General features: G+C 39.4%; 1 protein-coding gene across 3 annotated transcripts in view; it reads right to left on the bottom strand.

The window, feature by feature from the left end:
- Nucleotides 1-370: 370 nt before the first annotated feature.
- SREBF2 (sterol regulatory element binding transcription factor 2) overlaps nucleotides 371-15870 on the bottom strand; it is a 56087-nt gene continuing 40587 nt past the window's right edge. For 2 of the 3 annotated variants that reach the window (XM_075833607.1, XM_075833609.1), the window contains exons 15-19: nucleotides 11090-11219; nucleotides 10420-10582; nucleotides 4277-4462; nucleotides 4078-4189; nucleotides 371-3645 (exon numbers count right to left, since the gene is read on the bottom strand). In XM_075833607.1, the coding sequence (XP_075689722.1) occupies nucleotides 3425-3645; nucleotides 4078-4189; nucleotides 4277-4462; nucleotides 10420-10582; nucleotides 11090-11219 (812 nt within the window). In that variant the 3' untranslated portion in view covers nucleotides 371-3424. The remainder of the gene's footprint in view (nucleotides 3646-4077; nucleotides 4190-4276; nucleotides 4463-10419; nucleotides 10583-11089; nucleotides 11220-15870) is intronic. The other variant, XM_075833608.1, reaches the window with a different exon arrangement.

The raw sequence follows: 15870 nt of genomic DNA, 5'->3' as shown, positions 1-15870 counted from the left end.
ATCATTCAGTTTTAATACAGTGAAAGGCCTAGTCAAGACATATACGTACATTAAATATGTCTGATAAGATCAATGACGTTCCTAACTGAAGTAGGTGAACAGTAGTTGTGTGTTTAATACTTTTAAAACTATGACTGCATACTGTACAAATGAACGTGACCGTTCACAAGGAGGTACATAAGGAGAGCGTACAACTTCTCCTACCACTGAACATACAACTACACGAAAATAAATATGCAAAATATACACGCCTTGCCAGGTGCCTACACATCCAGTATAGAAATTACAAAAAATATACTTATTTACATGTAGAAGCCTAAGTGTTTCTATTTGTACAAACAAGGCCATTTTAAATTAAGCAAATGTCACGTTTATTTTACAGCTTTTTACTTCTTGTGAATATAAACAATGTAAATAATCCTAAAACACAAAAGGCCTATAAAAAGAATAAAACTGGAGATGCATGTATCGAACATACGCACATATAGATATTGGTCCTCTAGCTTTCATGGATGCAAACAGAAATCTTGCCAACTAGCATAACTAACAACAAATATGAAATAATCAGAAAAATTGCCATTTATAGAATGAGAAAACATAAGCTTCAGTATTTCTAAATGTCTAGCACGTAGAGCAGCAGTATCGCACTCATTTAAAGGAACACTAAACCTAGAAATGAATGTGAAAACTAAACAGGAGGTATATTTGATTCCACGGTTTCTAAACCTCAGGATCAAGTTCTTGGATATTTTTTTTTGCGCATTTTCTGTGTTTAGTGTTCCTTAAGGATAACTTGTATGGGTAGGTGCTGACCTAGATAGGAGGATAGACCTCCAGGGAAACCCGAGGTGGAGATATGAGAGAGAGAGAGAAGAGGCGCAATAGTGCAATATCCATGTATAATAGAAAAGGTGCAGAGACAGGCGAGTTCCTGCTCATCTTTTTGGGTTGTACTAGAAGTTCCTAACAACCTGTAATTATTTTTTCGCAGAGGGGTGCAAGCAGTCTGTAGCCAGGCAATCGGATCATCGGGCCCACGGTGCCAAGCGTCGTCTGCAGGGGTTTCTTTGAAGCATCAGTTGCCATCCTTGAAACAGGTTGCAGCACAGAAGGTATTATTCACGGAAGCATGCAAATAAGCTTCTGACGACAATGACCGACGGTGGTCCCCTGCCCTATCCCGAAGAGTTGTCCATCTGGATGACCGTGGATTCCCACTGAAGGTCTGGAAACCCTCCTGAGGGAGACTTCATTATGCTTACAACCAAGTGCTAACAAGATGAGCATATCACCAACACTAACGACTGAGTGACTGTCATTATGTTATCACACAAGGGAGTGCATCTGTGCCCTTCTTTCCCCCACCGTGCTTTCAGCACAGGAACCACTTAAGGATAATGTTACTGACATGCTGCAAACTTATGTAGAATTGAGGTTGAAGTAAAGAAAGTATTTATGTAAGCAAAGCAAGCTTGAAGTTTCCCTACCGTTAGATTTACTGTGCTATGGTTTCTTTAAATCTCATTCATTGCTATGGGAGTTACAGAAGCAGTGTATTCCTGTCCTGTTGTGAACTTATGCTCCACCTGGATGTGGCTGCCAGTGATCACCTCTTTAGGCGGGATCGGGGATCTCTTTACAGGAGATAGGTGCGGTTCCCAGGGGTGAGACCAGCATCTATCAGACATTTATGGCATATACTGTGAATATGCCATAAACATCTGTGGTGATATAACTCCTATAAGCCTCCAGGTATTGACTAGCATGCCATCAGACGCAAGGGAAAATAGGTGAACCTACATCTAATGGGTAACAGAAGAGAACTGCTGTCTCTAAAACCATCCATTAAGGGAAAAGTCTTTAAAAATTTCCAGTATGGTCACCAATTCAATGAATCTTTAACCAGAGGTATCACAGGAATATCACTGGGCTAGGTTACCTCAATAGAGAAAAAAATTAATATTTTTAACAGAAGGATGAATGATTATGAAAAGTAAAGTCCACCATCCAGACTTATTTTATAAGGTTCTCCGTAATATATATATAGAAAGAAAAGTAGATCCGGAGTTTTGTATATAAAATATAACTTTTACTTGTTTACTTGTTGATCAAGTCTACATTACGAGAGTTCAGAGGAGATCCTTTATATAAACCAAGTGAGGTTTCCTGATCCACTGGACACCAAGCTTAAAAGGTTGCCAAGGCATTGAGCCCGTACTCTTGCACCTATTGGTCACTTACAAGCACCTGTTGGTTACTTACAAGAAAGGATCTCTAGATATATAAAAATTGATGAACACTCTCTATTCATTACAAACACGCATGTACTGCTGTTCATATCGAATTACCTGACGATACTGGATACAGGCTATGAATGAGTACCAAAAATTCAGTACACCAGCTACCTTTTATATATATATATATTGTCTGTACATGTATGTTTTTTCTAGAGCAATTTTTTATGAAAAACAAGTAAAAGTTATATTTTATATACAAAACTCCGGATCTACTTTTCTAACAGAAGGATGAAAACAGAAAACGGAGGACAAGTCTGATTCACACAAATCCTTGCACATATCCCAGCTGAGCTGGGGTTGATGCAGAAATTTTGTTACGGATCAAATTTATTTTACTGCAGGATAGTTGTCCTGAGCAAGACCTGCTTCAGAGATACTGGATTTGAGGAACAGCGACTTATTCATACTTGCAATTGAACCATAAATCCATGACCGTAGCTGGTGAATTAGTATGATCCGTGCACTGGTCAAAAAAAAGCAATAAATGATGTACAGGTGAAAAGGACCTAAATAGAACCATAGTTAATTCTAAAATGATAAAAGTAAACATTTCATGACCAAATAATTTATCAATATATTATTTCAGGAAATGGTTTGCACTAATGACTACCCATAGAAAATTAACTAGTGTCCTGTTATGCTAGCTTTTAAATTGCATATACATTATTATAATAATCGGTCTATAATAGTCTATTCAATTGTAATGTTAACCTGGGTTGCCCTCAAACGTGCCACTGGATGTCAGTTAAAGAGATCTAAGGGCTGGTTCACATCAGCATTCGCTTTCCGTTCAGGGGTTCCGTCTGAGGTTTCCGTCGGGTGAACGCTGATGTGAACGGGCCGTAAGGGATATATTTTATCCATATGAAATGAATGCAAATCTCTGGAGAACACAAAAAAAAACCTGCACGAATAATTATGCAGCGGTCATTTTAGGCTTTTCTTCTGATAATAGTCCCTTCCTGTAGAATACTTATCACTGAGATTGTTCTTAGTTTTATTATTTTAAAAAAAAAAAAAAAAAAAAAAAAAACCTTCAAGGCTAGATTAAGCTCAGCAGGATGGCCAGTATTTATTCCTGTATGGTGTTCAGTTGTTGAGGCTGGACCAAAAGAAAATAGCTGGCCTCAAGAAGCTGCCATGGCAGTGCCCCCACTAAGCTTAACCATCATCTGCTGGCAATCTTGATATGAGCGTCTGTCGCCCACCTTCTCCAAAGTCCGTGCTGCTTCTGCCAACATAACTGCTCTCTGGCCAGGAGAAGATAAAAATGACAGGGGGAGGTGGCGGCATGCCAAAAGGATGGCTGTAGCTCTCTCCCTTTTTCCTGGTAATAATTCCAAGTCACCTAAGTGCAAAAGATTAAATCAATGCCGATTAGTGTATTACAAAATACAACATAAATGACAAGATGGAAATGATACATGAGTGGATTATTTTACCTTATTTATCAGGCCATAAAATAAAATAGGACAAATCCATTGGCCTACCGTACATTTAAAGCGAGAAAATCAAACCTGGCAGATTTACACCAAAGCCATTCTAAAACAAGACGTGATTTGATAAACTATATAGAATATTGCTAGTTAAGCAAACATAAGAGTGAACTACACTTACCTACAGAAATAGCAAAATGCGAACTCCCCGTTTCATTGTAATTTTTCCATCTGTTCACATAACTTACTAAATTGGCTCACATAAAGCCAACTGGAGAATGAAAGTTGGCCAATCCAGCATGGCTAGCTAAACCTTGTGTAAGTGTGTAGAGATGAATAAATACCTGGCTTACTGGTGTTTGGGGGGCGTTTCTGAAGACTGTGCTGCAACAACTGGTGTGTACGAGTAGGACTTGCTCCAGCCATAAGACGAACTGTGGCTTCATGCAGGAACAGCTAGGATTTAACGGATTTACAATAGTTACAAACTTTAGAATAGGTGCGTATTGGTTTTATTTTGATAAACACTATAACCATGCATACCTTGCATTGTGCAGGTTTAAAGGTGAGGGCCAACCTGCGAAGGCTGATCAGGTCCCTTTGAAATCCTGTCAGTACAGATGTGGAAGCATGAATTGCTTCTCCAGATGCTTGGGTGGAACAGGCCTGTTTCTGCCATAATGAAGTTCTCACAGATAGCAGGAGGTCACAGATCAGCAGCTGCTCTACCTGGTAATGTATGTATAGAAAAGAAACCCCATTAATCCTGTCATCACGATCTGTAGCATGGCATTTCGTCAATTTAACAGAAATGGCCTCTCTTGCTTACATTAGAGGGGTTGTTCTCATCTTGACAAGCCCTATTTATAAACCCACTTTGGACCCCCACTATGAGCCAGAGCGTAGAGATGCCAACAAGCAGCAGCTCTGGCGGACTTGGCTTGATCATGTATTACATGCAATACTACATTTCCGCTGTAGGGGAAATGAGCAGTTAACTGAAATTAACCCCCGTCCCCTGGAACACTGAAGTAATTTAAAAATTAATATTCCATCAATGTCAGATTGGTGGGAATCCATCTGCTGTAATCCCTGCTGGTTGTAGAACAAAGTGGCTTCGCCTTCCCCTAGCGGCCGCATGGTTGGCCATTGACTATACCAGGATTACCACGCAGTCTCTGAAGAATGCAGAGCCAACAGAACATGAAGTGGACCCGTTGATCCGACTACCTGGCCACAGGGGTCTGGTGATCGATTGGGTTCATGATAGTTTGACAAATGTCTATGCTGAAACAACCACTTTAAGTAACATCTAAAAAATCAAAATATATGTCTATATGTGTGTGTAAATGTAGTAGTTTATGCTCGGACTTTCATAGGAATATATCTTAGAGAGGAATTCCTTCCATTTTTTTTCTGAAATTCAAAACCAATTATTCAGGTTCAGGGTCTTCAGGTGCAGGAAAAACTAACTGTCCCTAACTTACAATATTTACAGTTTTACACTAAATGGCTTTTTAGAGATGGAGGTTTCTGAGCATTTACAGAGTGTCTGCAGGTAGCGTCAGAAGGACTACGATCCACAGGAAGGACAATGCTACTTTCCCTTTAGAAGATAGATTAGAAAGTGTCACATATTCACATAAGCTACAGACAAAATAAAAATCAGAACCATTAAGATCCCTATATAAATGTAGACATCCACACATACCGCATAGGCTGTAATACGGGGCTACATTTGAAGTTCCCATAATGTAGAAGGTTAATCCCCAGTTAGAACCGTCAAATAAAAACTAGAAAATGTTGAATTTTTTTTTTACTGTTCACACCGACTCTTGGTTCCCAGTCAGATTGTTATTTCGGTCTTTGATTCCAAGTTGTAATAATGTCCTGCATTTGCCACCTCCATACTACGTTGCAGGGGCAGATTTTGTCATTTTATTAAATAAAATAAACCTTTATAAACGTTATAGAAATCAGCCCAGTATAAAGCGACTATAACTTTGCAGTGCTGCAGACAGCTACCCTAAGAAATTGTAATAGCTCCCCCATCATACAGAAGCAATATGAGATACCCATCTTATTAACCCTGTACCGACAACCACCGTATATATACACGGCAGGTCAGGGAAAAGAAGTACGGGGTGGGTTCACAGACTGGGCACGTTCTATTAGAGAAGCGTGTCGACTGTATGATATATAGCCGACACTTCAGTGCAACGGGCGGGATCCCGTTCATTTAACCCCTAGGCGCACCACGACGTAACTGTACGTCCTGGTGGCCGGTGACTTAGCGCACGAGTAGGTACAGTTACCGTGCAGTTCCCGGTGGACACGGTCGGCGACTGTATGCATCGGGAGGCCAACTGTCCCTGACAGCTAACACTCCACTGTTGCTGATCAGTGGCTCATTGCTGCTGATTTCGGCATTAAACCCCTTAAACGCGGCGATCGATATGCGATCGCCGCATTTAGGGGGTTTGTAGCACATCGGCAGCCCCCATGCAATTGTGGGGGTTGCCGATGGCATCCGGAGGCCAGACAACAGCCTCCGGGTCTATTATGTATGTAAGCCTATGAGGACCAGCCTCTCAAAATATGGTGACACAGAAAATAAATTGTTTGTGATTTTATTGTGCAAACGATGCAAAATATAAAAAAAACGATATACATATGGTATTGCCATAATCGTACCGACCCGCAGAATAAAGTAAAACTATCATTTATAGCGCTTGATGAACGCCGTTTTTTGGTCACCTTAGCTCTAAATAAAACGTAACACAAAGTTGTATGTACCAAAAAATGTTACCTAAAAAAACTGCAGCTTGTCCCGCCAAAAAATAAGCCCTCACACCGCTCAATCGACCAAAAAATAAAAAAGTTGTGTTGTTACAAAAATTATTTTTTTAAACAAATAGTCTTTTCTTTGTAAAAGTAGTAAAATATATATATATATATATATATATATATATATATATATATAAATTTGGTATCACCGTAATCGTCTTGAGACGCAAAATAAGTTAAGTTGTCTTTTTACCGCACAGTGAAAGCGGTAAAAACAAAACCCCAAAAACAAATGGAGGAATCGCAGTTTTTTCCAATTTCACAACGCAAAGAATTGTATTTTCAGTTTCCCAATGCATTATATGGTACTTTAAATGGAGTCAATAGAAACTACAACTCCTCCCGCAAAAAATAAGCCCTCACACCGCTCTATTGATGGAAAAATATAAAAGTTATGGCGTTTGGAAGGTGGGGCGTGAAAAACTAAAATGGAAAATAAAAAAAGGATCAGTCCTGCAAAGGTTAATTAATTTCTATTAAAAAAAAAAATTATTACCACATGTGGGGTATTGTCATACTCGGGAGAGATTGCGTTACAAATTTAGGGCGACTTTCTCCTTTATCCCTTGTGAAAATGAAAAAATGCAACATTTAAGTGGACAAAAATGTTTATATTCATTTTTCACGGCCTAATTCCACTAAATTCTGCAAAAAACCTGTGGGGTTAAAATGCTAAAAAAAAATTCCTTGAGGGTTGTAGTTTACCAAATGGGGTCACTTTTGGGGAGTTTCCACTGTTTTGGTCCCTCCAGTGCATTGCAAACGAGACATGGCACCGAAAACCATTCAAGCAAAATCTGCGCTCCAAAATCCAAATGGTGCTCCTACTGTGGGTCCAAACAGCAGTTTATTACCACATATAGGGTATTTCCGTAATCGGGAGAAGATGCTTTATAGATGGTGAGGTACGTTTTCATCTTTATTCCTTGTAAATATTACATATTTTTCATTTTCACAGACTAACTCCAATAAATATAGCAAAATACCTGTGGGGTCAAAATGCTAACTACACCCCTAGATAAATTCCTTGGGGGGGGGGGTGTAGTTTCCAAAATTGGAACACTTTTGGGGGGTTTCCACTATTTAGGCACACACAAGAGCTCTTCATTCCTGATATAGTGCCTAAAATATAAAACCTAAAAAAAAAAAAAGAAGGCCCCAGAATCCTCTAGGTGCTCCATTGCTTCTGAGGCCGGTGTTTCAGTCCCTTAGGACACTAGGGCCACATGTGGGATATTTCTAAAAACTGCAGAATCTGGGTAATAATTATTGATTTGCATTTCCCTGGTAAAACCTTCAGTGTTACAGATTTTTTTTATTTTTTTTTATTACAAATGAATTTCAGCAAAAAAAAAAATTACAATTTGTAAATTTCTCCTATACTTTGCTTTATTTCCTGTGAAACGCCTAATGGCTGTTTTGAATACTTTGGAGGTGCAGTTTTTAAAATGGGGTGATTTATTGGGGGATTCTAATATATAAGGCCCTCAAAACCACTTCAGAACTAAACTGGTACCTGTAAAAATAGCCATTTGACATTTTCTTGAAAACGTGAGAAATTGCTGCTCAAGTTCTAAACCTTGTAACGTCCAAGAAAAATAAAAGGACGTTCAAAAACTAAAGCAAACATAAAAAATGTTAACTAGTGACTATTTTGTGTGGTATTACTATCTGTTCTACAAGCAGATCCATTTACAAAAATGCACATTTCTGCAAATTAATAATAAATATTGAATATATCGACCAAATTTTTCCACTAACCTAAAATACAATAGGTCATGAGAAAACAGTCTCAGAATAGTTTGGATAGGTAAAAGAATTCCCACGCTATTACCACATAAAATGACACATCAGATTTGAAAAAATTGGCTGTGCCACAAGGGGTTAACCCCTTAGAAGCCGCTGTCCATAATGACCGTGGCATCTAAGCCGTTAGAATGAGGGCGGGGCCCCCTCGGACGTCCCATCGCCACCTACATGACATGATTAGTATTGCGGTATATTGTGCAATCGATCCAACGATCGTGGGTTTAAATGAAAAACTTATAAAAAAAAAAAAGCCAAATAGTTAGTTTTTGGTTTATGTAAAAAAACAAAAACAAGAACCTTTTCAATTTCCCCCCAAAAGTAATGCAAAAAATAAATTCATGTAACTGGTATAGTCACGTTCGTAAAAGATCAAACTATTAAAATAAAAAACATTAATTTAACAGCATGGTGAAAGGCGTAGAAAAAAAAAATTAAAACACCAAAGTCGGTTTTTTGGTCACCTCATCTCCCATAAACATTTTTGTAAAAAAATAATCCAAAATTCATATGTTCCCCAAAACGGTACCAACCAAAACCACAGTTCACTCTAAAAAAAAAAATAAGCTATCACACCGCTCAAATCGATGATTAAAAAAAAAAAAAAAAAAAAGTTATGACTTTCGTAAAGCGGGGAGGAAAAAGCGAAAATAAAAATCCGAAAAATGGCTGCGGAGGGAAGGGATTAATGAATTCAGCCACATTCTCTGCTAAAAGGTGAAATAAATCAAGCATAGAGTCAAGAAATCCTTGGGTGTCATATGCACACGACCGTCATTTTGATCCACATTTATGGATCCGTAATTGCAGATCAAAATTCTGATCTATTCATTTCTTTGGCCCACGGACACCTTCCCGTATATATTAATGAGCAAGTGTCCGGGCTGTAGAAATTACCCGTAAAAAATAGGACACGTCCTATTTTTTGATTTTGCGGACCGTGCTACTATACTTTATAATGGGAGCACTGCCCGCAAATGCGGATGACAGTCCACGGCCGTCCATGCCTGTAATCACGGACCGTGCACACGGCTACGGCCGTGTGGAGGGGGCCTTAGACTGGGTTCACACGTTGCGGCAGTGTAATGCGTGGGAAAAACTGCACAATTTTACTATGGTTTTGCAATGCGGTTATTGGCCACACGTTTCTTACAGATCAAACAAGTTTCTCATGTAAAACCATGGCAATTTGAGGTAAAAGACGTGCGGTTTGTCGCACAGCACACTTCCGCAACATAAGACCCTAGCAGTGGAATAAATCATACATAGAATACAATTGAGTTGGTCAAATGTCTGCACAGCCAGAGTTGCCCCGGCTAACAATAGTCATCGTGAAGTGGAAAGCTTTAGGAACAACAACTACTCAGCTGAAATGTGGAAAGTGATCCCACAGAATATGACTGGCGAGTGCTGAAGTGCAGCATGTGTAAACATCTTATCTTAAGGAGCAGCACTCACTCCATGGATGTGAATCTATGAGGTTGTGTCTAGTGGAAACCTACCTATACAAAGGGGACAACCTTCCAGCAGCAAAGGGGACAAATATTCCATATCAATGCCCATGGTTCATAAATGAGGTGTTCAAGAAACGCATGTGGATGTGAGGTTTGGGGTCCTCGTGGTTTTGGCAATGTGATACATGTATGTAACTTCATAATGGATTCTATATTTGAGAACCTTTTGTATTCTATATTAACCAAATTCAAGAGGAAAAAAAGTAACAACAAAGCAAGCAATAGAGATGTTGATACACTGGTCAATAAGATGATACATCTGAAGCCTCCATACTGCACTGAAGAAACATTGCACAGACACCAGAGACACATGCAATGCAACAACAATGCACCATGGCGACGCCAATAAGATCTTACTCATCTTCCCTTACAGTTTAGAAGTAGAAGCGTTTCATGCTAAAAATTTATTTCTAAAACTGGGGACCTTATACATATAAAATGCAACTGAAATAAGCAAAACAAAATTTAAAAAACCTCTTAAAAAGGTAGCTGAATAACCAGTTTGTATCAGGTAATCACCTTAAGATTATTATTGCAGGTGCTGTTCATATTCAGACTATTCCACAAGAAGGCACTGGCTTTCTCACACTGACTGAATGAATGTTGTGCACTGTCATTTTTTCCAGACACAGACATATGCAACGCTCTGCACGTGTGAATGACAGCCTTCACTAAGGGGTTCCTGAATAAACAAAGAAGAGTCATACAATGGTTCAGGTGAGTAAAAAAACTAATATACCTTTACATATTGGAAATTTACAAGTTGCATTCTGGTTATGTGTAAACATGTTGTAACCAATAGCCATGCTTATCTGAAAATAGGCCAAATAGTTTACGGAATTTTGATATTGATGGCCTATCCTTAATCATCAATATCAGATCAGTGGAGGTCAAACTCCCGACACCCCCACCAATTAGCCTACTGAATGGGCCGCTGCACTCCGAGAAGCACCGCTGCCTCTTCTTAATTCACCAGGCACAGTACTACAGTACTTTGCAGCCTAGTCCCATTCAAGTGAATGGGACTGAGCTGCAGTACCAGGCACAGCCACTACCAAATGTACGGAGTTAGGAGTCGGAACCCCACCAGTCTACCATTGATGACCTATCCGAAGGATAGTTCATAAATATCAAAGTCCCAAATAATTTATTAAACACTATTAAATGGGATATTACTGAAGAGACTTACTCAGTGTCCAGCAGCTTGGGTATCCTCTCCACATCCAAATAATGAGATTTCACAACAGCATCATCACCCTGCAGCCAGCCAATAGCCATCGAGGCTACAAAGTACCACCAGCGACAGATGGGATCTGTACCTGAAAAATGAGAAATTATGCTATTAAAACATTAACCAATTAATTTTTCTTATGTAACTGCATACCAAAAATATTAGAAGACTGATGCATAAAACCCCTGTCATAAAGGTCTATAAAAACAAGATTTTGCACTCCCCATAAATATTTTTCTTGGGGGGGGGGGGGTGGGGGGGTGGGGGGAACACAGCACCAGGGGCATATACAACTGGCACTAGGAGGCGAAATTTGGTAGGAGAGAGTCCCGGATTTGTCCAGGCAGGCCATATCCATTCCACAGACACTGGCTAATTCAGAAGTGGCAGGAGAAAACAAACAAACCTCACAGTCCCGGTAGAAAACTAAACCAGTCAGAACAACAGGGCCCAGAAGAGGCACAAACAAAAATAAGTCGTCAGGATCTGGGAAGTCTTAACTTAGTTCCAGAGTGTAAGAGGAAAAAAGTAAAAGTACAACCAGGCAACACACAGCTGCCTGCAACACTCTGCGACCCAGACTGGCATCTGCACAGGCCAAAAAAAATGAATCTGGTAAAACGTAGTGAAGGTGTGCACCGAAGTCCAGGTAGCAGTCTTGCAGACTTGAGCAACTTAATCTTGATGCCTAACCGCCCAGGTGGCACCAACAAACCTTGTGAAATGGGCAGTAACCCAATGAAATACAAAACACCACCACACTTCAACCTCTGCTCACCCTTCCCCCTATCCCTCCCCTCCCTGAACCCTTAATATCCACCTATAGAATACAATTCCAATAAGTCCAGCATATCTGGACTACCTTGTTTGGTGAATCACAGAGAATAAAAGGAAGTACAAAAAAATACATGTACATCAAGGTTTTACAAAACCATTGCTAAAAAAAGCATACACTGGAATTCCACCAATGGCTAGTTAAACCCCACCACTACTATAATCTTGACCGCTTCCCGACCGCCCACAGTAAATTCACGTCGGCGCTTGCTGGGCTCTGTGCAGCGCCGACGTGAATTCACGGTGGGTGTTAAAAGCGTGATCCGGGTGTCTCAGAGTAGCGCTGGTAGTGCCTCTGGTCCCGGATACATGACCGGGACCTAATTGGTTCAGGTCCCGGTCATGTGATCGCAGGGAAAGTTTGTTGCAGCAACGAACTGGAAAGTTTGTTGCTACAACAAACTTTCCCGGGGACCGATTGTAGGTGCTGCAGTTGGTTATAAGGCAAAACCGGAGGCCAAACAACGGCCCCCGGGTCTGCCATGCACAGCAGCCTACGAGAACCAGCCGGAGGCCGGTCCTCATAAGCTTCCTGTCAGTGTGACTCTCAGCGTCACACTGACAGTTTATAATACGTTACACTACCTAGGTAGTGTAATGTGTTATAGCAGCGATCAGTGCTGCCAGGCTTCAAGTAAAACAAGTAAAAAATAAAGTAATAAAAATGTTTTATAAAAGTGTAAAAACCAAGTTATAAAAAAAGTTACAAAAACAAAAAATGCTTTCATTCCTATAAGTCTTTTATTATAGGAAAAAAATGAAAATGTTAAAAAAAAGTACACATATTTGGTATGACCGCGTTCACAACGACCCAAACTATAAAACTATAATATTATTTTTCCCGCACGGTGAACAGCGCAAAAAAGATAATTAAAAAACAATGTCAGAATCACTATTTTTTTGGTCATCAACCCTCCAAAAACATAGAATAAAAAGTGATCAAAAAGTCGCATGTACCCTAAAACAGTACCAATAAAAACGACAACCCGTCCCGCAAAAAACAAGCCCTTACACAGCTTTTTTGACTGAAAAATAAAAAAAAAAGTTATGGCTCTCAGAATATGGTGATACAAAAAATAAATAATTTTCTCGAAAAGTGATTTTATTGAGCAAATGCCACAAAACATAAAAAAAACTATATACATCTGGTATCGCCGTAATCGTATCGACCCGCAGAATAAAGTAAAATGTCATTTATAGCGCACGGTGAAAAGTGTAAAAAAAAAAAAGACAAAAACAGTGTCACAACTAGTTTTTTTGTCACTTTGCGTGCCAAAAAAATCTAATAAAAAGTGAAAAAAAATCACATGTACACTAAAATGGTACCAATGAAAACTACAGATTGTCTCGCAACAAACAAGTCCTCGCACGGCTCCAGTGAAGGAAAAAAAAAAAAAAGTTCTGGCTTTCAAAATATAGCGACAGAAATTGTGCAGTGTCCAAAAGCTGATAAGATCGGGCGCCATTTATCAGTGCGACATTGGCCACATATCTGCAGATTATTATTTATTTACCGAATTATTATACCCTCTTATTATGTCCTGAAGTACTCTGCCCAAATTACACATACCCCCACATCATAAACTGAAATACCAGCAAAACCCCAAACAGGACAGTTACCAAGCAAACTCTGCGCTCCAAAAGCCAAATGGCGCTCCCTCCCTTCTGAGCCCCACAGCATGCCCAAACACCAGCTTACGTCCACATATATGATATTTTATATCCGGGAGAACCCGCTCAACATTGTATGAGGTATTTGTCTTCAGTGGCACAAACTGGGCACAACATATTGTGCATTAAAATGGCATTTTAATTTTCACTTTGCACCATCCGCTGAGCATTAACGCCTTCGCGCACCACGACTTAATAGCATGACGTGGTGCGGGGGGTTATATATGGAGCGGGCTCATGCGCTGCGCCCGCGCCATATTCTGTGTATTACAGCTGACACCCGGGACTGTAAAAATGATATTATACTGCAATACATTAGTACTGCAGTGTATTGTACCAGCGACCTAATGGGACTTTTGGGAGGTTTTGGTACCTCAGGGGCATTGCAAATGCGACATGACACCCGAAAACCATTCAAGCTAAATTTGAGCTCCAAAAGCCAAATATTGTTCCTTCCCTTCTGAGTCTTGCCGTGGGTCCAAACAGCAGTTTATTACCACATATGGCGTATTGCTGTAATCAGGACAAATTGCTTTACAAATTTTGGGGTGATTTTTCTCCTTTATTCATTGTAAAAATTAAACATTTCTATATTTTTTCAGAAAAAAGTAGATCTTCATTTTCACGGCCTAATTCCACTAAATTCAGCAAACAAACTGTGGGGTCAAAATGCTAACTATACCCCTAGAAAAATTCCTTGAGGGGTGTAGTCTACAAAATGGGGTCACTTTTGGGATGTTTCCACCGTTTTGCTCCCTCCAGGGCGTTGCAAACGCGACATGGCACTGAAAACCAATCCAGCAAAATCTGCGCTTCAAAATCCAAATGGCGCTCCTTCCCTTCTGAGCTCTGCCGTGGGTCCAAACAGCAGTTTAGTACCACATATGGGGTATTGCTGTAATCGGGAGAAGTAGCTTTACAAGTTTTGGGGTGCTTTTTATTCTTTATTCCTTGCAAATATTTTTTTTCAGAAAAAAAGTAGATTTTCACTTTCACAGGCAAACTCCAATAAATATAGCAGAAGACATGTGGGGTCAAGATGCTAACTATATCCCTAGATAAATTACTTGAGGGGTGCAGTTTCCAAAACCGTGTCACTTTTGGGGGATTTCCACTGTTTTGGCACTACAAGACCTCTTCAAACCCGACATGGTGCCTAAAATATATTCTAAAAAAAGGAGGCCACAAAATCCACTAGGTGCTCCTTTGCTTCTGAGGCCAGTATTTCAGTCCATTATCACACTAGGGCCACATGTGGGATATTTCTAAAAACTGCAGAATCTGGGCAATAAATATTGGGTTGCGTTTCTCTGGTAAAACCTTCTGTGTTACAGAAAAAAAATGTATTACAAATGAATTGCAGCAAAAAAAATAAAATTTGACAATTTCCCCTCTACATTGCTTTAATTCCTGTGAAACGCCTAAAGGGTTAAGAAACTTTCTGAATGCGGTTTTGAATACTTTGAGGGATGCAGTTTTTAATATGGGGTGATTTATGGGGTCTATCTAGTACATAAGGCCTTCAAAGCCGCTTTAGAACTGAACTGGTCCCTGCAAAAAAAAAAAAAAAAAAAGCCTTTTGACATTTTCTTGAAAATGTGAGAAATTGCTGGTAAAGTACTAAGCCTTGTAACGTCCTAGAAAAATTAAAATAATGTTCAAAAAACGATGCAAATATAAAGTAGACATATGGAATATGTGAAATAGTGACTATTTTGTGTGGTATTACTATCTGTTTTACAAGTAGATACATTTAAAATGAGAAAAATCATAATTTTTGCAAATTTTCTCTAAATTTTGGTGTTTTTCACAAATAAGCAATGAATTTATTGACCAAATTTTTCCACTAATATAAAGTACAATATGTCACGAGAAAACAAGCTCAGAATCGCTTGGATAGGCAAAAGCATTCCAGAGTTATTACCGCATAAATTGACACGTCAGATTTGAAAAAATGGGGCTGGTGCTGAAGGCCAAAATGAGCTTGGTCTTGAAAGGGTTAATAAACTTAAGAGCGTATAGTTTTCAAGTATCTTAAATGTATCCTTCTTCTGAGTATCTTGAACAAAATCCAACAATCCATTCTCTGTAAATCTAATCTCTTAACCCTTTAGGACGTGGACTAGTTTGCAGCCCCATTTTTCAAATCTGTCACGTGTCACTTTACATGGTAATAACTTCGGAATGCTTTTACCTATCCAAGCGATTCTGAGACTGTTTTCTCGTGACACATT

This window comes from Rhinoderma darwinii, chromosome 7 (assembly GCF_050947455.1).
Source record: "Rhinoderma darwinii isolate aRhiDar2 chromosome 7, aRhiDar2.hap1, whole genome shotgun sequence".
In the NCBI taxonomy this organism is placed as follows: Eukaryota; Metazoa; Chordata; class Amphibia; order Anura; family Rhinodermatidae; genus Rhinoderma; species Rhinoderma darwinii.
This window is presented reverse-complemented; position numbering and strand designations above follow the sequence as displayed.